The sequence below is a fragment of the Carcharhinus amblyrhynchos genome, chromosome 8, assembly GCF_965287045.1.
Source record: "Carcharhinus amblyrhynchos chromosome 8, sCarAmb.v2.hapA, whole genome shotgun sequence".
Lineage (NCBI taxonomy): Eukaryota > Metazoa > Chordata > Chondrichthyes > Carcharhiniformes > Carcharhinidae > Carcharhinus > Carcharhinus amblyrhynchos.
In genome coordinates, this window is record NC_137331.1 from 44,147,732 (window position 1) to 44,172,195 (window position 24,464).

Sequence of the window (24,464 nt, forward strand, 5' to 3'; positions counted from 1 at the left end):
TTTATGTAAAGGAAGAAATTAAGAACGGATAGAAGTGAACTCAGAGGAGAGAGAATGTCCGGTGCTGAAATCTCCTGCTGACTGCCTTTGGCGTGTGGTATGTAAGGGATGATGGCAGAGTCTTGGTTTATTTAAAAGTACCAGGATTTCAGAGCTTTGATTGCTCATTTACAATGTTTTTGTCAAAAAGATTTCTGGTTTCAACATGCTCCTTGATGCCTGAGCCATAAACAGAGCTACAAATTAAAAATGGCTAAAATGAAAGTTTGAAGTTGAGGTGTAGAAACCCAGCTCTCTCAGTAACTACTTATTTTAATATCCTGGGACGCAATCCATCAGAATAAGGAGAAAGCTTGCATCATTCTGTGATAAGTTAGGCAATAATAACTGCAGAAGTTGAATTTACTGCTGCAATGTGTATAGTTTCATTCTGCCTCTTCTCTCAAGATCTTGAATCACTGCATCAAATGTTTAAGAGTTATTTGATGTTGCATTGAAATGCTGAGAGGTCTTTTTTGCAGCAGCATCCAAGCTTTGAGTCTTCACAGGCCACTGAAGTGCATACTATGGAACCCCACAAGTGTGCACACATATATATCTTACTGTTGAAGCTAACAAATCTTTATGCTCTTTTTAAGACATAGCCACCAGCAAGGCAACAATACTAATGTTCTTTCCAAATCTCCAGGCCCACAAATCTCAAACAGGACCAGCTAACAAGCACAACATTACAGCAAAAATAGAAAACCACAGGCCGTCTAGCTCGTGCACCCCAACTGTGAAGGAAATTCATTTGGGAACCAAGGGTTTAAAATGCTGTTTGTTTGGCAAGGTGAGTTATTGATCCAACACTTACAGGGTTGGAGGGAAAATGACAAAGAAAAGTTGTCGAGAATGAGATAAGTAAATAAAGGTTAAAATATATAAGGAATCGGTCCCCTAAAAACTGCATTTATATCCCAGATTCAGCAGGAATAAAACACAATTGCTGCGTTTACAAGTCACAAATACCAATCAGGCAACTAAAGTCAATAATCCCAGCTAGCCTACAGAATTTAGGTACAATCACAATTTTACAGCGTATAGGAGCCAATGCCTATGCTAGCCTTTTGAAAGAGCTATCCCATTAGTCCCACTCCCTTCCTCTTTCCCATAATCAATATTCCCATCCAAGCGTATGTTCTATTTCCCCTTCACAATTAGTGTTGAATCTGCATTTACCACCCTTTTTGAAAATACATTCTCAAACACAACAAAACATTGCCTAAAAAATTTTCATCCTCCCCCGATTATTTTGCCAATTATCCTAAATCTGTGACCTCTGGTAAGGAATTACAGAAATACTACTGTTATTTCTAAAAGAGAAAATTAGGTTCTAAAGATAATAATTACTGGTTGCAATATCACATTATCAGCAACTCCATAGCAGAAACAATTCCACAGAAGACACACTGCTGTTCCCAAACACTGCATTCCTACTTCAGGATCACACACACCACACTGTGTTCATTCATGGTACTGTAATCTCAGGGTCTGCTTACAAAACCTCAATGCTTGACAATGGCTGGCACAGAAAAAACAAAATACTTGCTTCTACATAGCGCCCTTTTAAGATTTCACGAAGTCCTATATAGCCAACGAAGCACTTTTGAAGGAACTTTTGGTTGAAGGATAAATATTGGCCAGAAATTGCATGTTCTTCTTTAAAAAAGTTCCATCAGATTTCTTGCATGCTACACATTGAGACTGGCCATGTGCCTCAATGTGTCATCCAAAAGATGGCACCTCTGGCAATGTAACACTCCCTCAGTGTTGCACTGGAAATGTCAGTGCAGATTACCTGCAGTATGACTTGAATCCAGGACACTATAAATCAGAAAAGCCAGGTATTTTTCTCACATTGCTACGAACTGTCAGAACAAGGTTGGTGCATCAGTTTACTGCCGTCCTCTCCTGTGACTCACTTTGTTCATCCATCTCTCTCTTTCCTGCTTGTTTATTTGTCTCTCTCCCTTTATCGGGCTGTTAGCCTTGGCCTAGTGTTTGCACTTTCATGGCTCTGTTGCTGTGTTACACTGATGGTGTCAATATTGCAGGAGAAGCACGTGTGAACATTCTGTCATTTCAAGGAGGGGAAAAAGATATCTGTTGTGCCAAACCCAAAATGGTTATTCAGAATAGCATATTAACATTTTATTCTGTCAATAACACTGCATGGATGTACAAATTAGCTTTGAACATTTTAGTAAAACTGAATATATTTGAGTTAATTATGTTACTGACATTTGCTGAAACTGAATGAAAACAGGAATAACTGGAGAGAAGGTAAAACAGAGATGAGGAAGAATTTCTTCAGCCAGAGAGTGGTGAATCTGTGGAACTCTTTACTGCAGAAGGCTGTGGAGGCCAGATCATTGAGGGTCTTTAAGACAGAGATAGATAGGTTCTTGAGCAATAAGGGGTTCAGGGGTTATGGGGAAAAGGCAGGAGAATGGAGGTGAGAAACGTATCAGCCATGATTGAATGGCAGAGAAGACTCGATGGGCCTAGTGGCCTAATTCCACTCCTATGTCTTATGGTCTAAGTTCCTTGAACCAACACAAGGAAGGAAAGCAGCTGGTTTAAGTGAGAACATTGCACATTGTGGTCACATTTGTTAGGAGGTGACAACATTGGACTGTTACCATCTGAAATACTGTGAATCTGGAAACGTATTAATATATCACACAGCACTTCAGATTTAAAACAGGCAACAATATTTACCAATATATACTCCATTGTCTCCTTAAACTTGTAATTGTTTTCCAAGACTCACTGACACTTTAATATTTAATCAGCAGCTAACGTGAAATACCTGGGCATGAACAAAGTTGCCAACTGGTCTTAGCATACAACTCATTCAGCTCTGTAGCACAGCATGGTGACTACAGCACCAACGGGCCATTCAGCCCAAATGGTCTACAGTATATGCTCCACACAAACCTCCTCCCATTCCCCTTTTGTTTAGCTCCCTCGAATCTCCTCTATTCCTTTCTCTTTCATATGATCATCGAGCTTCCCCTTAAATATATGAATGCTATTTGCCTCAATAAACCTGGTAGAAGCAAGATCCATATTCTTCCCACAACTGGAAACAACATTTTGCATTTATATATTGTCTTTAACATAATCAAACATTGCAAAGTGCTTCACAGGAGGTTTATGGGACAAAATTGACACCAAGCCACATAGAGATATTCGGCCAAGTGATGAAAGACTGGGTCAAAAAGGTAGGTTTAAAAGAGACACCCACAGGAGAAGAGGAGGGCAGGGGGAGAAGAGGAGGGGCAGAGAGGCATTGGGTTAGAGAGGAGAGGGAAGCAGAAAGAATTCCAGAGTTTCAGGTCCAGGCAGCTGAAGGCACCAATAGCAGAGTGTTTCACATTGAGAATGCTTTGTGGAGTGCACATATTTAGGGAGATTATGAAACCAAAGGAGATTACAGAAAGTGGCAGGGGTAAGGCAATGAACTGATTTTTATATTCGAATGATAGAACCCCTACAGTGCAGAAGGAGGCCACTCAGCCCATCGAGCCTGCAACGATAATGATCCCAGTCTGACCCTATCCCTGTTAGCCCATGTATTTACCCTGCAAATCCTCCTGACATGATGGGGCAATTTAGCACAGCTAATCAATATAGCCCGCACATTTTTGGAAGTGTGGGAGGAAACAGTAGCCTGCGCAGCTATGACAGAAAGTGCAGATTGCGCACAAGACAGTGACCAAGAACGGAAACCAGGATGAGATTTTTAAATTGTGTCATCACTTGATCAGGAACCAATCAGTCAGCTAAACCGGGATCATGGATAAACAAGACTAGGTACAAGTCACGACACAGGCAGCAATGCAGTGAAGGTCATCAAGTTTTCAGTACCGTCCTGAAGGCCTTTTGAAAATTCAAATTATTGTACCTGCTGCAAAGTCTGTGTGTGCTTAAGGCAGGTCAAGCCTGACCTTCCCTTTTGGATTGGCTCAGAGTCTAATAAAATCAACAGTACATGCTTCCAGGTGCATCATTTTTCATGTTAAAAGTTGATGACTTTACATGTGTCCACTATTCAGTAATACACAACTTTAAAAGACAGATTTAAATTTACATTAAGATATATATCTAGATAGAGGCTCTGACATAGATTTTGACCCTGTCCAGTACTGTGATTATCCAAACATCTTGGGTCGCTAATACAAGAAATGCTTCAGGAGTCATCAAGGTTGGTGATGGGCAAACAAATTCCGAACTGAGAAGGCAGCCAAGCAGGGGTATCTTCTGTCACCCATGTGGCTTGATGCTGTGGGAGAGAAGGTAATGAGGATGGTGCAGGAATTGTTGGCACATGGGTAGCATGGTGGCACAATGGGCAGCACAGAGGCACAATGGGTGGTTATAGTGGCACTGTGGTTAGCACTGCTACCTTACACCACCAGGAACCCGGGTTCAATCCCTGGCTTGGGTCACTGTCTGTGCGGAGTCTGCACATTCTCCCCATGTCTGCGTGGGTTTGCTCTGGTTTCCTCCCACAGTCCGAAAGACATGCTGGTTAGGTGCACTGGCCATGCTAAATTCTCCTTCAATGTACCCAAACAGGTGCAGGAGTGTGGCAACTAGGGGATTTTCACAGCAAGTTCATTGCACTGTTAATGTAAGCCTACTTGTGACATGAATTAATAAACTAAAACTAAACAGAGCCTTGCTGCAGCATACAGGGCCATAACATGTGGAATTTCAGGTATGCATACAACATTACACTCACAGCCAGAACAAAGAAAGAGCTGAAGGGCTAGAGACTATGTCAGGCCTAATCAAAATGCACCAGAAGTGAGTCTTTTGGATGGAACGTAAATGAGGCAAAGAACAATGTTACAACTCTAAATGGCAATTGAAAAGTTAAAATTGGAAACATAGAGACAAGACAATGGACAAATTCAAGTACGTAGGCTCAGTGATAAACACCAAAGGTACATTCAGGTTAGGTTAGATACAGCAAGAGTCTTGACCAGTAACTGGAGTAGCATTGGGAAGTCCAAAAGCATTAATATGAAGCTGAAAAATGTCACCTATAATCATTAACGTGGAATGTTGCACTCTATGGATGTAGGAGTTGGCCTCTAAATAAAAAGAGTGAGTGGAGGAGAACAGCTTTGAAATGCACATAAGTGAAATCCAAGGGGAGCACGTTCAGGATCAGCTTCATGGACGGAAAGATAAATGATTGGGTCAGGTCAAGTGAAAAGTTCTGACATCAAAATGATTGCTAAGCACAGTTAAAGAGAGAAAAGTAGCCAAGTAAGATATAGGATACAAAGAGATGACTGCCTTGACCTGGCAACAATTAAAGGAGGAAATCAAGAAAACAACTGATGGAAAGAAGGAAAATCGGATGGATGAATAACGTTGAGATGTGGACCAGGGGAGGTTTGAAGAAAGCCAAAGAAGACGATGATGCCAACAGTCCCAGTGGTGGTGACAAAGAACAAACAAAAGACTTTGACTCCATTCCCTTCATTGGTAATTTATATCAATCCCCTTAATGAAAGTTCATTTAAATTTACCTTTCAATAATTTCAATTTCTGTTCTTTCTTGTAGTGACTTGATCTGCCTTAGAGTTAAAGCTCTGGATTCATTATTTATCTGCAATCCAACACTATATGTTTGCCTGTGATGCCTTCCTTCTGGATGTGGGTTTAATTTTTATCTTGCAGCTGTCTCTGAAGTTGTGATCATTTTTGTTCCAGAATTGCAGAGACCACATGAGCAAAAACCTGTCCATTGCTAACCCTTTCGTAAAACATCAATTAGGATGACAGATGTCATGAACAGTAGTCAACTACAGTTCATAATGTGCCCCTTTTTCAAATAATAAGAAACTTAGCAAATAAAAGAAAGTCAGCAAATTCAATCCTGGTGTTCCCTTGTGCCCAAAATACACTCCAGTCTTTCCAGTGCCCAATGGTGGCAGAAAGTCTCAAGCGTTCCAACAAACACAGAACATTCTCATACTCTTGGGACATGTAGGCAGTCATAGAATCCCTACAGTGCAAAAGGAGGCCATTTGGCCCATTGGGTCTGCACCGACTCCCTGATAAAGTGTCCTACCCAGGTTCTCTCCCCCACCCTCTCCCCATAATCCCGCACATTCACCATGGCTAATCCCACATAACCTACACATCTTGGGACACAAGAGACAGTTTAGCATGGCCAATCGACCTAACCTGCACATTTTTGGACTATGGATGGAAACTGGAGCACCAGGAGGAAACCCACAGTCATACCCATTATACCACTTTGCAAATTCTACTGCACTTGTCTGGCTATGGATTCACCCACTTGTTTTTAATTCATAAAATTGAAAAGTGACGAATATCCTTTTGCTCCGAGATCCTGATTCACTCTTCAATCTTTCTTCCAATGTCTGACACTTTCCATTTGGTTTCATTAACATTTTTGTTTACCCCATTATACATTTAAATTTTTTTGGCAGAAAATTACTGAATTATTCATTTCAAATGCTCTGAAGATTATACTTGTGCTAATTATACTGCAGTACAGTACAATTATCTGTGACTTGCCAAAAATACTTGCAAGGTCCGTCAGATTTTTCTTAGCAAAATACAGCAGTGCCATGATAGAGTCCTGCAATACTGGTCATCAGAAGACACATATTTAAAGTCATTGGCAAAAGAACCAGGAGATATGAGATTATGTTTTTTAAATGCAGCAAATTATGGTGATTTGGAGTACAATTTGAAAAAAGGTGTTGGAAGATTCAAGAATAACTTTCAAAAAGACATTGGATGAACACGTGAATAACAGATTTGTTACAGAGACCATTTGGGCCATTGTCTACACAGTATTCTAACTGCAACCTAACCATCAGGTTAATTCTCTACAGTGATTCATAGAGAGAAAGAGGGGCACAGTGAGAGGCGAAGGCACAAATGTAACACCACTGAGGATACTGGGAGGATAGGAGTTCTCCCAGATCTGCAAGAACTGGTTTTACGCTTCTAAAAGATCAATGTGTGCATTAAATTCAACATTTTATGTTTGGGATATTGGTCACTATCTTTCTCACAGCTATTATGAAATTACAATACAGACATTTTCTAACTATGCTGGAAATAATGTGACAAGAAGCAGAGAGAAGAGGAAATTTAAGATAACTTTAAAATTAGGAAGAATTTTATTGAAGCAAATAGGGAAAGGCAGTTCCTTCGATTGTGGGTCAGTGAGAAGGGGTTGATTTAAAATAGTGAGAGGGAGGAAAGAGGTGAGGCTACATTCCTAGAGTACTTGTGCATTTTTAGTCTTATGTCCTTTTTACAGGATTGTTAGAACTTGAATTGTTATGCCTTAAGCAGCTGAGGCAAACAGCAAACGTAGAAGAGAAAGGCACAGGTAATAGGAGAAAGGCCAATAGGGTTTGGTATGGATTTCTGTACCGAAAAGTAGGACAAATAGCCTCCTTCTGTTTTATAAATGTCCAAGGCCAAAATCAGCTGCATCAGCAGGAATCAAGATAGACCCTGATTATTTCCTGGAGCATATGACTATTTCCTACTGGATACTAAATTTACCAACACAAAGCCAATAACTGTATTAACTAAAATTTGCAAATCATAAAGCAGCATTGTGAACTTGCATTTACACAGCAGCTTGTCACGTCTCAAAGCACATGCCAGTCAATTCCTTCTGATGTGGAGTCATTGTCACAAAAGCAAACAATAGTGCCAATTTAGACAAAGCAAGATCCCACAGTATTAGAATTAGTCTTTTGGTAGTACAGGCCTTAAGCACTGCTGAACAAAAGTCATGTCAAAGCTTTTCGTCTTGCACTCACTCATCAAGGTACTTCCCCCATTCACTGGTATTCTTGTGAAGTATTCTGATGAGGGCAAGGTGAAAAGCTTCAACGTATCTCTTTTTTCAGCAATACTTTTTTCAGAATTGTTGGTTAATCGGGTTTGGTGGCATTGGTGAAGACTTCGTTGTTATGCAGAACACTAGGAGAACTCCATTATTATTTTTAGATAGACAGGCTCTTAGCTTAACACTGTGGACACCAATCACTATGCAGCCCATTCTTGCTATCACAGCAAGGTGTCAGCCTAGGTCTTTGCTGTACTCTTAGATTGAGGCTTGAAGCCACAACCCTTTTGGCTCAAGAGTTGAGAATGCTGCCATCTGAGCCAAACTAACATCTCCATTTTTATAATATTACCAATAATAATTGGCCATTGCAACGAGGCACCATAGAACATTGCATCTTTGTGCATGATGTGTTTAAGAGTTGTTTTACAGAAAAGTTGTTAAGAATTTTTTTCTAAAAAAAGCATAATTTATTCATGGGGAAGTAAAGCAGGAAAGTTGAATGAACAGCTGTCAGTCATGGCTCAGTTGATCTTTTCTTGCCTCAATTGATCTTTTCTTGCCTCTGGGACAAAGGGTTTACCTGACAAGGAAAGGTTGGGCCTGTATCCACTGAAGTTCAGAAGAATGAGAACTGAACTTGTTGCTAGATATAAAATCCTGAGAGAACTGGACAAAGTGGATGCCAAGAGATGTTGCTCCTTGTGCCGAGACTTGAACTAGGGAACATGTTTTCAAAATAAGGGATCTCCCATTTAAGATGGGGACGAGGATTCTTTTTTTCCTCTCAGAAAGTATTTGGTGGGTGGAATTGTCTTCCCCAGAGAGCAGTGGAAGCTGGGTCATTGAATATTTTTGAGGCTGAATTAGATGTGATCTTGATTGATGGATGAACAACAGATGAATGAACACCACTTGACAATCACCAGGCGAGAGTGTTCCCTTCCTGTTGGAGAACACTTCAGCGGTCATGGGTACTTGGCCTCTGATCTTCAGGTAAGCGTTGTCCAAGGTGGCCTTCACGACACATAACAACGCAGAGTCGCTGGAGTAGAGACTGAAAGCCAAGTTCCGCACGAGGACAACCTCAACCAGGATCATGGGTTCACGTCACACTATTCGTAACCCCCACAACTTGCCTGGGCTTACAAAATCTCACTAACTATCCTGTCTGGAAACAATACACATCTCTTTAACCTGTGCTTGACCCTCTCTCCACTCACATTGTCTGCATCTTTAAGACTTGATGAACTATAAAGACTTGCATTCCAATCATTATTCTGTAAATTGAATTTATGCCTTTATATGCCCTGTTTGTGAACAGAACTCCCACTCACTTGACGAAGGAGGAGCACTCCGAAAGCTAGTGGCTTTTGCTACCAAATAAACCTGTTGGACTTTAACCTGGTGTTGTGAGACTTCTTACCTTGTTTACCCCAGTCCAACACCAGCATCTCCACACGTGGAGCAGGAACAGAGAATGCTGGAAAAACTCAGTTCTCCCTGGTGTCCTAGCCAACATTCAACCCTCACCAAAGCAACAGATCACCAGGCCCCATCACTCTGTGTGTTTGTTGCATTATATCAGTGAGTATATTTCCAGAGCAGCCCCTGCCTGTGTGTATGCGTGTGGGGGGTGGGCGGAGGGGGAGGTAGTTGTCAGTGAGGGGGATGGCGGGACAGAGACTGAGGATGTGGCAGGCGCTATGCGAGTGCAGCTCCCTCTCTCTGGGTTTGCCGGTGCTGTATATGGCACTCACCACTGTCCAGCAGCAGGCTGTATGTGGGAAGGTTATCCAGGGACAGTCGGTAACTGTCAAACCGCGGATCCAGCAGCTCCCGCTTCACGCGTAGAGAGCAGTTAGCGGCCGCCATTGCCATTTCTGGCCGTCCCAAATTCACTTCCGGCCCGGGCCCGGGTCACGCCGGGAGCTGTAGTCCCAGAGGGAGAAAAGCCCGCCCCCGCCCCTCTGCCCCGCCCCCGCCCTCTCGTCGGCCCCGCCCCCGCCCGCACTTCGACAGACATTGTCCGCGCCGGTCACTCTGCCACTGTACCAACCCCGGTATTCTGGCCCTGCTCGCGAACAGTGACACCCCACAGCCCTGCCCATAGCCCCGCCCCTATTGTGGTCCCTCCCCCTCAGGGATGCCGCCCGGCCTCAGTTTCTGGTTTGTTTCTGGGTGGGATCGCGGGACAGTAATGGCGGTGACACAGGTCCGTGCTGCCTCCGCTTGGTCCGGCTGACCGGATCCATTACCCTCCCCCCTCCCCGTCCTTCAGTAATATTCACTCTGTGTGAGATTCTCTCTCTTGTCGCGGGGTCTGCTTTCTGTATTCGCTCCGCCCGGGGCTAAAAGCCGCTTTCCCGCTATCCCGGAACTGTGAAGCAGGGCAGCGGGTGTTCGGGGAGCGGTTTGGCTGCAGCCCCGTATCCCTGGATCCGGCGGAGAAAGAGAGGGAGGTGAGGGCTGGAGAAACACACACACACACACACAGACATAGACACCCTGGCCCAGAGACCCCCGGACACCCCCTGGCCCAGAGACCCGAACCCCGGCCTGGAGACCCCAGCCCAGAATCACTGTACCTCAGGGAGGGAGCTGGAGTTGTTTAGAGCGGGCGGTGAGGGCCGGAGCCCAGACTGGCTGTCCTCTGGGCTAGGCGGGGGGTTTGCAGAAGGAAATGAGAGGGGGAATAAAGAGGGTTAGGGTGAGCGGAATTCTCTGAGGAGAGATTGAGGAGGCGGGGTGGGGGGGGGAGAGCTCTGCGGGAAAGGGCGATTCAAATCTATCGCAAGGGTGGGGGAGAGGTGGATAGGGCAATTCTTGGTTGAAGATCCACAGTGGTTAGCACTGCTGCCTCACAGCACCAGGGACACGGGTTCGATTCCCAGCTTTGGGTCACTGTTTGTGTAGAGTTTGCACGTTCTCCCCATGTCTGCGTGGGTTTCCTCTGAGTGCTCCGGTTTCCTCCCATGTTCTGAAAGACTACTGGTTAGCTGAATTGGCCATGCTAAATTCTCCCTCAGTGTACCCAAACAGGTGCCAGAGTGTGGTGACTAGAGGATTTTCATAGTAACTTCATTATAGTGTTAATGTAAGCCTCCTTGTGACACCAGTAAATAAACTTTAAAATTTAAGGTTGAAGCACCAGAGAGGTGAATGTGACTATAAAGTGAGAGTGTGAACTTATCTGCTCTGGCAGGAAAAATAGAAAAGCAACAGTTATTTAAATGCAGAGACTAAAGAACCCTTGAGGTGTATAGGGAATTAAGTATCCTGGCACATAAGGCAGGGAAAGTGAATGTGCAAGTGGAGCAAGTGACTAGGAAGAGAGAATGGGATATAAAAATAGAGAAATTTTACTTCAGTTGTACTGTGTGTGGATGCAACCTCATCAAGAGTACAATTTTGACCTTTCAAAAAAAAGGATATAATTGTATTGGAAACAGTTCAAGAAAAGATTCACTTGATTCATTCCTGAGACGAAGGCATGATGGAAAGTTAGGACTGTGCCCATTTATGTTTAGAAGAATGATTAGTGAAGCGATCTTATTGAAATACAAGATCCTAATTAGACTTGAAGGGGTGCATACTGAAAGGTTGTTTCCCCTCATCAGAGAGACTAAAACCAGGAGACCTAGTTTAATGTAAGGGGTTACCCATTTAAGACTGAAATGAGAAGATTTTTTTTGTCGAGAGTTAGCTTTGGAATTCTTCCTCGGAAAGAAGTATAGACTGGGGTCTTTTTAATATTCAATTTATTGATCAAGGCTTGAGGGGTAGGGGGGGAGGGATAGGTGGAGATGAGACCACAATTAGATCTCATTGAATGGTGGAGAAGGTTCAAGGGGCCATTTGACCTACTATTTCTTCTGTCCCTGTGTGTGTGTGCAGGAAAGGAGCTGTGGTGATACAATGAACAGCAGAGTAAGAGAATCTGGAGTGGCATTGTGTAGGGAGGAAAGAAGAATCTCATTATAGGATGAAATCCTGGCCCTGGCTCAAATCAGTGAATTTCCTACCTACCTATCTCCCAGATTGAAGATCTCCAAGCTTTTATTCTTTTTGAACACTGCAGTTTAGCACTCTGTCCTTGGCATCTGATGTTTCCTCAGTCATTGCCAACATAAAATTGAAACAGATGCTTTGTGACTTTACAATAGAAGGAAAAGGTACAGATTGTGAATTGTTGGTGTCCTGGCTTCACTTTAAATTGTGGCTACAATTTCTTTCCATCCAGATTCTCTCTGTGTGATGCTTGTATTATTTCTCTCTATGCTGTCACCATTAATACTGGTCTTGGTCTATATAAAAGCAGCCATTACCTCTCTTCAACTTTTCTCTGTCATTGTTCTGCAAACAATTTTCTTTTTCAAAGATTGGTGAGGGTGAGAGATGTCCTTGCTGGACATGATTAACTGACAGTGCACTTTAGTGGAATTACGCAATTCCTAGCATCAAGATGCGAGGCAACAGCATGGGAAGCCATTCAAACACTAAAGAGCACTGCAGGTATCATGGCTGCCGCTGAGAAATCGTTACAGCTTTGATTGTGCTCAGCAATGAAATTATCAGAACTTTCATTGAAGAGTGTGTGAATTTGGTATTTTAGTCATGATGCAGGAGCAATGAATGTTAATTACAACACTGTCTCTTGGTGGTTTGCAAAGTGTGTCTGGGGATGAAATGGACTACAATCTTCTAGACTTCTGATAAATCACAGTGTTGTGACTGTTTATTCACAAATGAGGCTACGTAAGATCTCACATCGATTGAAGTGCTACTTAATTGCAAGTTATTGTTAAATGTTATTGCAGCCATGAGTTGGTCACTTGTCTTACTGCAGTACTTAGTAAATAGAAAATGTCTGGTTTGAAATCTTGCAACTACAATTTCTTTTGGTATGAATATAGTCCTTTAGTTATGTGCTTATCTTCTATAATGTGGCATGTGTATGTAGGGGAGGTTTAAGGCATCTACGCAATTATTTCCACAACCATTGTTATTTGGGTGGCACAATGGTTAACACTGCAGTTTCACGGCTCCAGGGACCTAGATTCGATTCTCGGCTTGGGTTACTATCTGTGTGGAGTTTACACGTTCTCCCTGTGTCTGCGTGGGTTACTATCTGTGTGGAGTTTACACATTCTCCCTGTGCCTGCATAGGTTTCATTCCACAGTCCAAAGATTTGCAGATTATGAGCATTGGCCATGCTAAATTGCCCCATAGTTTCCTGTGATGAGTAGGTTAGAGGGATTAGTGGGGTAAATATGTGTGGTTGCGGGGATAGGGCCTAAGTGGGATTGTTGTTGGTGCATACTCATGGTCTCCTTCTACACTGTAGAGATTCTATGAATGGAGATGTTTGTAGGGCGATGTGTTGGAGATGTTTATTCTGAAGATTGAAATCGTGGGTGAGATTTTCATTGGTATTCGGGATGATGTAGTGGAAGATGTCAGTAACGTTAGCAGTGGAAACCAGCAATCATGATGATTGAGTTATGGAGTTTGAAACTCTTAAGAGATGGGGACATGGGAGTTGGATAACATCTGACCAAGCAAGCAATGACAGACAGGGGGCTGGATTCAAGGAACTTTTGTACTATTTCTGATTTTTTTTAATCAAAATATTTCAGAACTCAACAACCACTGGTCAGTTTATAGAATCCCTACAGTGCACGAGGAGGAGAGTTGGTACCAACTCTCTCAGGTATCTCAACTGTCTTCTCTCTCAATTCCCCTTCTTGTTACTATAACTCAAATACTACATGCCTGATGTAATATGCTTTTAAAACCTAGAAAAGATTGACAATGGGGATTTTTCACAAATTGAGATTATTCCATTAGCTCTGCCTCTTTACCCCAAACCCATGTAGCTATCTGCACATTGTGAAAAATAGCTTCACAGCTCCGATTTCTGTGATGTATTCATATTACAGAAATCCCGTATTTCAAGAACTTGCGGCCTGTCTTGTTTGTCCGTTATAACCTCATCTGCTCTTCATAATGCTGAACGTGTACCAATTGTAAGAAGTTCAAATATACAAAGCAGGTAGCTGATAACTTTGCTTGGAACTGTCTGGAGAAATCAAAACAGAACACCTCTTGTTCCTTTCACATTAACAAATGCTGATGTTTTCATGTTTTTGCAGTTACTAGGTTTCCGAAATGAATAAAGATGCACAGCTCCGAGCAACTATAAACCAGAAGTTGATAGAAACAGGAGAACGAGAGCGGTGAGACAATTACAATCTTAAATGTATTTCCAATGTCTGGATAATTGGGATGTTAATTCTTTCAGGTCTGTCTTTTTTCCCCACAGCCTGAAGGAGTTGCTCCGAGCAAAGCTGACTGAATGTGGATGGAAAGATCAGTTAAAAGCGCACTGTAAAGGTAAACTTTATTTAGGGAACAGGGCTGATTTCAGTCAACAGGAAGCCATGCAGCTGCAACTTGGAATGTTTGAATGGGAGAAAAATGATCTACCGTCCTGGGGGTAGAATTGACGACAAACCAATTGACCGTGAATGAGCATTGGGGTCATTCCCTCTTATATAGTTTTCAGGACAAGAGGTTCACATAGTCTGTACATTAAAACACCCTCAGTTCAGCTTCGGTGTCATTTGTGGTACAGCCAAAACCATTGTCCTTAAACCTAACTCTTTATTTTTTAATAAAGGAAGTAATAGAAGATAAAAAGACCTTTAATTTGCCGGTGAAAAATGGAAAATCTGATCAAATATAGAATTATGAGGAATTCTAGAATGCTATGGAACTGTGGGGAAGGGATTCTAGAAAGCTATGGGATGCGCCCATTTTGTCAGTTGTCTGAAATAAGCTTGGACAGCTTCAACTTCTTTCCCCAGTCAGTGTAGGTTCACACTGTCATTTCATCTCCTTAATTTGCAGTCTCTGTGAAAAGTGTTCTCAACCCAGCTGGAGAAGGAATTGAACACAGGACTCGGGTAATCAAGGCATGTTGCTCTGAACCTTTGTCCTGTTTCTGAGCTCCACTGCATGCATTATGGTCTTGCAGAGGATTTGTGCATTCTCCTCTGGTAGTTTTGAAGTGTCGATCAATCACTGAGCATTGCAGACCATTAATTTAACAGCATTGAGATGGGATTGCTGGAAAATAAACAAATGCATTTTAGCGGACTGAATCACCAACATTGTTTTTTCATAGTGCTTTCTCCATGGGAGAACAATTGGAAATATCTGTCTCAGTGGCGTTGAGCTAACATAATTAAACTGCCTAAGGACATCCCAAAGAAAATGGAGCTGTATCTCTCAAGCAGTTATTTAAGCACCTATCTTCATGGTAACTGCAAACTGGCTGATCTGAGTAAAGTGAATTGAGAGTTTCTCAAATCATATAATGGCTTCTTTCGATGCCACATGACGATTTGAAAAAGCTGTTCAGTTAGTGGCAGATAGTTTAACAATTCCCAGATGTGCAAGGACAATGCTCCAGCTGTAACGTCCAGTACCATGGAGTATCTCTCCTCTGCAGGTGTATGGGGTGTAGCTTTAATGGTTAAAGTTCTGGGGACAAGTTTGTTGAACTGTCGGAATCAGTGTGAGTTTCTGTTGCAAGTTCTATTAAGGTCTGACGTTTTTGCATTTATATATGTATATGTCCCATAATCAATAATTTAATATAGAGAAAATATAAAAAGAGGTGATCTCTGATTTTCAGAAATAAGGGAAATGTAGTAGATTGACAGAGAATCCCTACAGTGAAGGAGGAGGCCATTTGGCCAATCAAATCTGTACTGACCACAATCTCACCCAGGCCTTTTGCCGTAACACTACTTATTTACCCTACTAACCCCCTGACACCAAGGGGTAATTTAGCATAGCCAATCCACCTAACCTACACATCATTGGACTGTGGGAGGAAACCCATGCAGACATGAGGAAAATGTGCAGACTCCACACAGACAGTGACCCAAGCCCAGTCCCTGGCTAATTTTCAGAAATAAGAGAAAAGGAGTGCATTGCAATTGTCAGTAGTTCAGCAGATTCCTAATGTCAGGTTTTGAACTGATTATTTCGCCAGCTGCTTTCTTTGATGCAGATGTTTTGTATCCTGTCCCAGATTTAAAACTCTATTTTCCCATTTCTTTCCAGATGTGATCAGGGAAAAGGGATTGGAGCATGTTACAGTTGATGATTTGGTGGCAGAGATCACTCCAAAAGGAAGAGGTATGTGTATACGGGATAATTAGTGATTAATCAACTTCAAATGTGAGCTTATCTACCCATCACTGGCCTAGTCTGTGGATCTGCTTTGGGATTCATTCATTGGAACTGTTCCAACTAGCTCGATTTTAGTTCAGTTGCCTGGATTGATGCTTAGTGGTGCAGAGCAACACCAACAGTGCGGGTTCAATTCTTGTACCAGCTGAGGTTATGAAAGTCCCCTCTTCTTAACCTTGCACCTTCACCTGAAGTGTAGTGATCCTCAGGTTAAATCACTACCAGTTAGCTCCCCCCCCTCCAAAGAGAGTAGGCAACGGTCATCTGCGACTTTACCTTTTAAACTATAAGAGCCAGTATAGGTCAGCAAGAAGATGAGTGAGCAGAATAGTGTTCTAGTCAACTCATGTAATCTTCATTATTGCTCACCAACCTTAAGCAGAAACAGTATTTTGCATATTGGATATGTAGAAGTTATTTGGTGTCACATTTTCTGATGGTGAAACTTGCCTATTCATTTTATTTGTCTTTTGATTTATCCTGTGCTCTCAGTTGTGGTCTTCACAGTGAATGATGTTGCTGTATACCAAGCTCAGAAGCTGCAGTTTGTGCAGTTTTCCATTGCCCCACCTACCTGTACCTTGATGCTGACTGCTCCAAAACGACTAATTAGTGTTTGCCTCATTGCAGTTTTTCCCCTCAATATACTAACAATATCAAACTGCATCTGTCACCCATCTGTTAGCCACTCTGCTAACCCAGCTGTGTCCCAAAATAGTCTTGTTTAGTTTGCTATGGTCCCTAATCTGTGAGGTAATGGCAAAGTTCAATATTCTTTATTCTTTTATTGGACGTGGGTGTCGCTGGCTGAGCCAGCATTTGTTGCCCTTGAACTGAGTGGCTTGCTAGGCCATTTCAGAGGGCAATTGAGAGTCAACTGCATTTCTTTGGTTCTGGAGTCACATGGAGGCTAGACCAGGTAAGGCCAGCAGATTTCCCTTCCTAAAGGACATCAGTGAACCAAACAGATGAATTTTTGCGACAATCAACAAGGTCATTGGTAGATTCTTAATCCCAGATATTTTTATTGAATTCAAATCTTGATTTGAGTTATTATTGACACGTGTTAACATGTATGAAAAATATTGTTTCTTGCATGCTACACAGACAAAACATATCGTTCATAGAGAAGGAAATGAGAGAGTGCAGAATGTAGTGTTTCAGTCATAGCTAGGGTGTAGAGAAAGATCAACTTAATGCAGTTCCACCATCTGCCCAGAATATTAGCTGAGTTTCTGGATTAATAGTCTAACAATAAAACCACTGGGCCATTGCCTCCCCGGAAGCTGATTGTTACTCTTATGCTGATGTCCAAACTGTTTATGCAAATAGAAACCGTACAGATGCCTCTGAAATACCATTGCTCTGCTAATCCACAAGATGTTCATTTATCCACACTGTGTTTTGTTGATTTGTGCAGGTATTGGCCGTTTTAGTATTGTATGTTTCATGGCTATAATATTCCCAGGAGTGGAGTTTGGTCATGCTCTCACTGCTAATCAGGGTTAAGGAATTTTTAAAAAGGATTAATTTTAAGTTAACTGTAAAATTTGGAAAGTACTTGTCAACGTGTAATACAAAAATTGAAAACAAACAGCTTTCCAACAGCACAGAATGGTGGAATAAGATTAGGAAACCGAAGAGATGGCAGAGGTGTGGCAAATGTGAAAGCACGCACCTTGAGAGTACAATGGCTAGTTTGAGAGCCAAGGGCCTTGCTGGAAGAGCAGTAGCAATGACAGACATGAAGGTGGTCAACTTAATGTTTTAGTGACTGAGCAGAACAATCTAACAGAGATTGGTGAGAGTAGACGTGTGCGTGCCCCATACTCCACACCCTGAGCGTGGAGCCTCTGTACACAATCTGAGAGCTGTCTTTCCTCTCGTCGAAGACTGGTTGTTGTCAGCTTCTGGATAAGATCACCTCTCGACCCCTGCTTCCCCACTGCCTTTGCATCTGTTTCATTTATGCTCTGGATACAACAATCGATTCTTCCACTCCTTGGCCAGTCAGAAGTTGTAGCCAATTAGAAATTTGAATTGTGCATTCTTGCTGTAAAAATAAATGCTCTGACCACTTTTATCTAATTGTTTCAATAATACAGAGATTCCTGGGGTGGAATAGGAATTTGTTCAGTGCATTACGCTAAATCTGTCCTCTTGTGTCATCATTTCAGCGCTTGTGCCAGACAGTGTGAAGAAGGAGCTTTTGCAGAGGATAAGGACCTTCCTTTCTCAGCATGCCAGTCTTTGAGTTTGGGATCACCATATTTTGTTGCCATTTCTTTGCTGTATCCATGGAGGATATCAGTCCTCAGAGGGTGGCTCCAGAGCCTGGATGAAGCTGAACATAGTTTTATTTTTGTGACAGGTTTTTTTTGTGACAATTTTTTAATACATTTATTGTCTTATTTTTTATGTTCCTGAAAGTGATTTGCAAGCTGCTTTTCTACCCACTACTTCTGTCTTTTCCTTGATATGTCAAACTTAATTCAATAAAATTATTTTGAAATGACAATGGTCTTGATCTATGTTTTTGTGAAGTGATTTTAGATGATGGACTTGCTCGTGCAGTAGTCAGTGTTCAGAACCGTTGGTAAATGGAATTTTACAACTATCATCTCCTAATTCAAAGCCCAGCTTCAGTTTCTTTAAGATGGTGTGGAAGGTCCTGTTTTACCTTGTGTTGTCCATGAGCTTGTTGCATCACTCTCATTCAGGGAACAGCCACTAATTCATCTTCTGTTTGGTTTGGTGAGCATAGAATCCTACAATGCAGAAAGAGGCCTTTCAGCCCATCAAATCTATACCGACCTCAATCCCACCCAGCCCCTATCCCCATAACCCCATGCATTTACCCCAGCTAGTCCTCCTGACATTAATGGCCAATCCACCTAACCCACAGATCTTTGGACTCTGGGAGGAAACCTGAGCATCCGGAGGAAATCCACACGTGGATGAGTTTGAAGGTTCCCCCCAGGATATAGGCGTCTTATAACTGTAGAGATCTGTCTTGCTCAAGTGAGTAAAGTATATCAGGGCTGCATTTGAAGAGGGAGTGGGGGAATTTTACACAATATCACAATAGCAGATGACACTAAGTTTGGCATAGTGGACAATGAAGAAAGTTATCTCCAATTGCAATGGGATCTTGATCAATTGGGCCAGAATAGCAGATGGAGTTTAGACAAATGCGAGATTATGCATTTTGGTAGATTGAACCAGGGCAGGACTTACTCAGTTAATGGTAGGGCATTGGGGAAAGTTACAGAACAAAAAAAGCTAGGGGTATATGTTCATAGCTCTTTAAAAATGGAGTCACAAGTGAACAGCATGGCGAAGAAGGCATTCGGCATGCTTGGTTTCATCGGTCAGAACACTGAATACAGGAGTTGGAATGTCTTGTTGAAGTTGTACAAGACATTGGTAAGGCCACACTTGGAATACTGTGTGCAATTCTGGTCACATTATAAAAAAGATTATTAAACTAGAAAGAGTGCAGAAAAGATTTACTAGAATGCTACTGGGACTTGATGGATTGAGTTTATAAGGAGAGGCTGGACTTTTTTTCTCTGGAGCATCGGAGGCTGAGGGGTGATCTTTTAGTGGTCTGTAAAATAATGAGGGGCACAGATCAGCTAGATAGTCAATATCTTTTCCCAAAGGTAGGGGAGTCTAAAACTAGAGAGCATAGGTTCAGGTGAGAGGGAGAGGTACAAAAGTGTCCATAGGGGCAATGTTTTCACAGAGGGTGGTGTCTGAAACAAGCTGCCAGAGGTAGTAGCAGAGAGGGGTATAATTTTGTCTTTTAAAAGCACTTAGGTAGTTACATGGGTATGATAGGTATAGAGGGATGTGGGCTAAATTGGGCAACTGGGATTAGCTTAGGGTTTTTTAAAAAAAGGCAGTATGGACAAGTGGGGCCATGCTGTAAACCTCTGATATAACCCTATTCCCATGTCTGCATTTCCTTCCACATTCCAAAGATGTGCACATTAGGGTGGATTGGTCACATTAAATTGCCCCATGAAGTGTCTCAGGATATGCACACTGTAGGGGTTCTATGGATCTAAGGGAGTTCTGGCATTCTGAGCAATGTTTATCTCTCAGACAGGACCATTAATCAGATTACAAAAATGAAATGCTGTGGATCGGAACATGGGAATTAGTAGTGGCTATTCGGCCCTTTGGGGCTACTTCATTGAATAAGATCATGGTTGATCTGCTTACTAGAAATCAGAAAAGTACAAGCTGGAGACACTCAGCAGTCAGGACAATATTTGTGGGGACAGAAGTGAAATTAATGGTTCAGATTGATGACCATTTGTCGGAATAGTTTTGACTGAGGCTCATTGACCAAAAACTTAACTCTTGTTTCTATCTCCACAGATGCTGCCAGACCTGCTGACTAATTGAAGTATTTTCTGTATCTGACATCGTACAAGTTACCTGGTCATTTATCTCATTGCTGTTAGTGGGATCTTACTGTGTGCAAATTGGCTGCTGTGCTTCCTACATAACAACAGTGACTGCACTCCAAAGGCATTTAATTTGCTCTGAAGAGCTTTGGGACACCAGGGGACTGTGCACAATATAGATAATAGATTTTTACTTTCAATAGGTTGTTATCCTGTTAGTGGCTGATTTTAGTTAGTTGTCAGAAAGTGCACTGAAATCTGGGAAGTCATCAGGATTGACATTCAGGTGTGTTATTTCTTAAATTGTCAAATTTGAAATAAAAAGGCTCTTTTGAACTTCCTGTTGTTTTTCTACAATTCCTTTCTAGATTCAAGAGTTGCTGTTCCATGACGTCTGAACAATTCCTTCAAGGGGTCATTTGCCATGCCTCAAGATACTGCATTTTTTTTTCTTGTTTACAAGTAGGTGTAATAAATGTTTTTGTTTGAAGCTTACTTGACCCTAAGGATATGTCTGATGATGGTTTGAAAAATTAATGCCTTAAATAATGCACTAGTCCTGCATTCTGGAGGGTTTAGCCTGACAAAGAAAATGTGTACACACGTCTTTTAATATATGAATAATAAATAATCTCAAAACTATGAACCTCATATTAATAGTGTTGTCTAGGGTTCAGCACATGGCTGGAATACTGATATTGTGTCAAAGCTATAGTGTGTATTCACTGGAAAGACAGAGACTGAGGGGAGACCTGATAGAGGTCTACAAAATTATGAGATGCCGAGACAGGGTGGATAGTCAGAGGCTTTTCCCCCAGTGTCAATTACAAGAGGGCACAGGTTCAAGGTAAGAGGAGAAAAGTTTAAGGGAGATGTGCGGGGGAGGTTTTTCACACCGAGAGTGGTGGGTGCGTGGAATGCTTTGCCAGAGGAGGTAGTGGAAACAGGCACATTAGCAACATTTAAGAGGCACCTGGCTGGGTACATGAATAGCATTGAAATAGAGGGATATAGTCCGAATAAGGGTAGAAGGTTTTTTTTTAGTTTAGTTAGGGCATCATATTCAGCACAGGCTTGGAGGATTGAAGGGCCTGTTCCTGCGCTGTACTTTACCTTGTTCCTTGTTCTTTGTTCTTTACAAGAATCTGATACTGGCTATAGAGGAGTTTACGCGATGAGAAGTGTGAAAGGTGTGTAGCTTATAATGACTTTAAATGTGCTGGCATTAAGTTCACTAAGATGAGAAGAAGTATATGCCTGTAAGCACTGAAAATGAAAAACTTTACTCCGGGGACAGATTTAGAGAATCAAGCTCATGATTCTAGATAATCCTGATTCTCTGGGCAGCACCGACAGGAATATTGGCATCACTACAAATTAAATGCTGCAACCTCAGTAGTGAATCTGATTTGCACTGATAGTCAGTGAGGCACTGTCAGGAGCACTGTCCCAGTTCCACGACTAAAATTCATTCTAGAGTTTTGTGGTGTAAGTTTTACTTAAGGTTGAGTTTGTTCTTTGCTCGTACCAGTTATCAGGCTGAGGGATCAAAAACACTAATCTATATTGAAGTGAATGATCCGGTTAATTTTCAGGAAAACAGTCATCTTGTGAAGAGTCATGTTGAAAAGTTACTTTGCCGTATAAAATAGCAGGAATCCCACATGACATGACAAGCACGTATTGTGGATAGCTGCTGAAAATATCCCTCCTCACTCACTGCCAGCTCTGAATGAGGGCACAAACTCAGGCTAAAGGGACAATCCTTTAAAACAGAGACGAGAAGAAGTTTCTTCAGCCAGAGGGTGGTGAATCTGTGGAACTTTTTGCTGCAGAAGGCTGTGGAGGCCAGGTCATTGAGTGTCTTTAAGGCAGAGACAGATAGGTTCTTGATTAATAAGGGGATCAGGGGTTATGGGGAAAAGGCAGGAGAATGGGGATGAGAAAATTTTCAGCCATGACTGAATGGCAGAGCAGATTGGATGGGCTGAGTGGTCCAATTCTGCTTCTATATCTTATGGTTTTGTGTCTTTTAGCTTTGGAAATACCCATATCCCCCCCCTCCTGACCATTGTTTTCTGCTTCAAAGCAAAAAGAAATGTGGATGGGAATAAATAAATGACAGGGGAGATTGAAGAAGTATTTGTTTTTATTTCAGATAGCCGGTATCTGCAGCGTCTTGCTTTCATTTACTTGGGGAGTCTCCAGGTGCTGGGTGTGCACAATGCTCCTGGAGTGATGGATTCCATTAACCCTGTGTAACTGTGGTGCTTCCCCACTGGCTTATTGGGCTGCGGGAGGGTGAATGCGAGAGGACATAGGCCAACAGACCCGTCGCCTTCACGCCCCCTGGTATTTTGAACTTATAATATAGACTTTAAGCCAGAGGTTTCTGTTGATTTCCTTCCTGCCTGCTGAATCTGTTCAATTTATTTAGTCACATTCTCAGAATGTGGATGCCATGGAGATTTATTCCCCAAAACCCCTATTGCCCTGAGGAACTGGTGATGGGCCGCCAGAAGGTCCTGCAGTCCATATTCTTTGTAGTAATTTAAGACAACTAGAGACCAATTACACCATTTCAAAGGGAGATTGAGATTCAGCCAGGTTGTTGTGGGACTGAAGTCCCACATGGGTCCAGAATGGCTAATATAGGGCAGGGTTCTTCCCAAAAGGGTATTCATTGTCCAGTTGGTTTTCTTACACCAATCCAACAGCTTTAGGGTCACTTTTACTTGAGTCCAGTTTTTATTTCCAGATATTGTCATAGAATTACATGGGTGGAGACCATTCCGCCCACCGTGCCTGTGCTATCTCTTTGAAAGAGCTATCCAATTAATCCCACTCCCCTGTTTTCTCTATAATTCCACAATATTTTCCTTTCAAAGATGTATCTGTTGCGGGCTTTGATGTTCAGCCTTTTAATTTGTTCCCTTCAAGTAACCAGACCAAATCCTGAAGTTCTCTTAAGCAGCTGTTTTTGTGGGTGGCACGGTGGCACAGTGGTTAGCACTGCTGCCTCACAAGCACCAGGGACCCGGGTTCGATTCCCAGCTTGGGCCACTGTCTTTGTGGAGTCTGCATGTTCTCCCTGTGTCTGCATGGGTTTCTTCCGCGTCCTCCAGTTTCCTCCCACAGTCCAAAGATGTGCTGGTTAGGTGCATTGGCCATGCGAAATACTTTCTCAGTATATCTGAACAGGCTCCAGAGTGTGACGACTAGGGGATTTTCACAGTAACTTCACTACAGTATTAATGTAAGCCTACTCGTGACACTAATAAATAAACTTAAACTTAATGCGAGCTATATAACAAGGTCTCTAGAAAATCACAGGTCAGAGCCTGTAACCATCCAAAGACCAGAAATCAGAAATACACAAGCAGTTATGGTTTCAAATTTGATTACAAGTAATTAGCGTATACCAATCATGGTGTTGGAGTTATCTCTGTCCATTTGTAGTTATTGATTATGATTACGTCATGCATAAGATTCATATATTAAAACCAATCACAATCATTATACACCTGCTTAACTATAATATCCAATCAGCATGGAAACTTAATCATGTTAGTTTATCTTTTTCATCACTGTTACAAGTTATTATTAATGTCCGAGTTTGTGTCTATGTATATCACTCCTCTTCCCAGGGCCAGATGTCTGACTTAATGAATTATTTCAGACCAAAGGCCTTAGTGCTTACCTGTGAAGACTTTTTATAAAGGCCTCTGGTTTTTAGCAGCTTGTGTGATTTAAACTTGTGTGATTATTATCCCTTTCAGTATCCACTTGCCTTTTTGAAAGTTCCCATTGAAGCTGCTTCCACCACCCGTCCAGGCAGCGCTTTCCAGATCACAGCAACTCGCTGTGTGAA

The 24,464-nt window shown here is 42.1% G+C and overlaps 2 protein-coding genes across 3 annotated transcripts in view; one reads left to right on the forward strand and one right to left on the reverse strand.

Moving 5' to 3' along the window:
* Nucleotides 1-9,841, reverse strand: part of nudcd1 (NudC domain containing 1) — a 102,977-nt gene extending 93,136 nt beyond the window's left edge. Inside the window, exon 1 of the mRNA XM_080193977.1 lies at nucleotides 9,670-9,841. Coding sequence (XP_080050103.1) covers nucleotides 9,670-9,790 — 121 coding nt within the window. The 5' untranslated portion in view covers nucleotides 9,791-9,841. The remainder of the gene's footprint in view (nucleotides 1-9,669) is intronic.
* Nucleotides 9,842-10,099: 258 nt separating this feature from the next.
* eny2 (ENY2 transcription and export complex 2 subunit) lies at nucleotides 10,100-18,693 on the forward strand. 2 transcript variants are annotated; one of them, XM_080193978.1, is made up of 6 exons: nucleotides 10,100-10,371; nucleotides 13,550-13,623; nucleotides 14,066-14,149; nucleotides 14,236-14,306; nucleotides 16,047-16,121; nucleotides 18,353-18,693. In XM_080193978.1, the coding sequence occupies exons 3-6, from the start codon at nucleotides 14,082-14,084 to the stop codon at nucleotides 18,427-18,429; spliced, it is 291 nt and encodes a 96-aa protein (XP_080050104.1). In that variant the 5' UTR covers nucleotides 10,100-10,371; nucleotides 13,550-13,623; nucleotides 14,066-14,081; the 3' UTR covers nucleotides 18,430-18,693. The 2 variants fall into 2 exon arrangements, with proteins under 2 accessions (XP_080050104.1, XP_080050105.1); XM_080193979.1 differs by lacking the exon at nucleotides 13,550-13,623.
* Nucleotides 18,694-24,464: the final 5,771 nt, after the last annotated feature.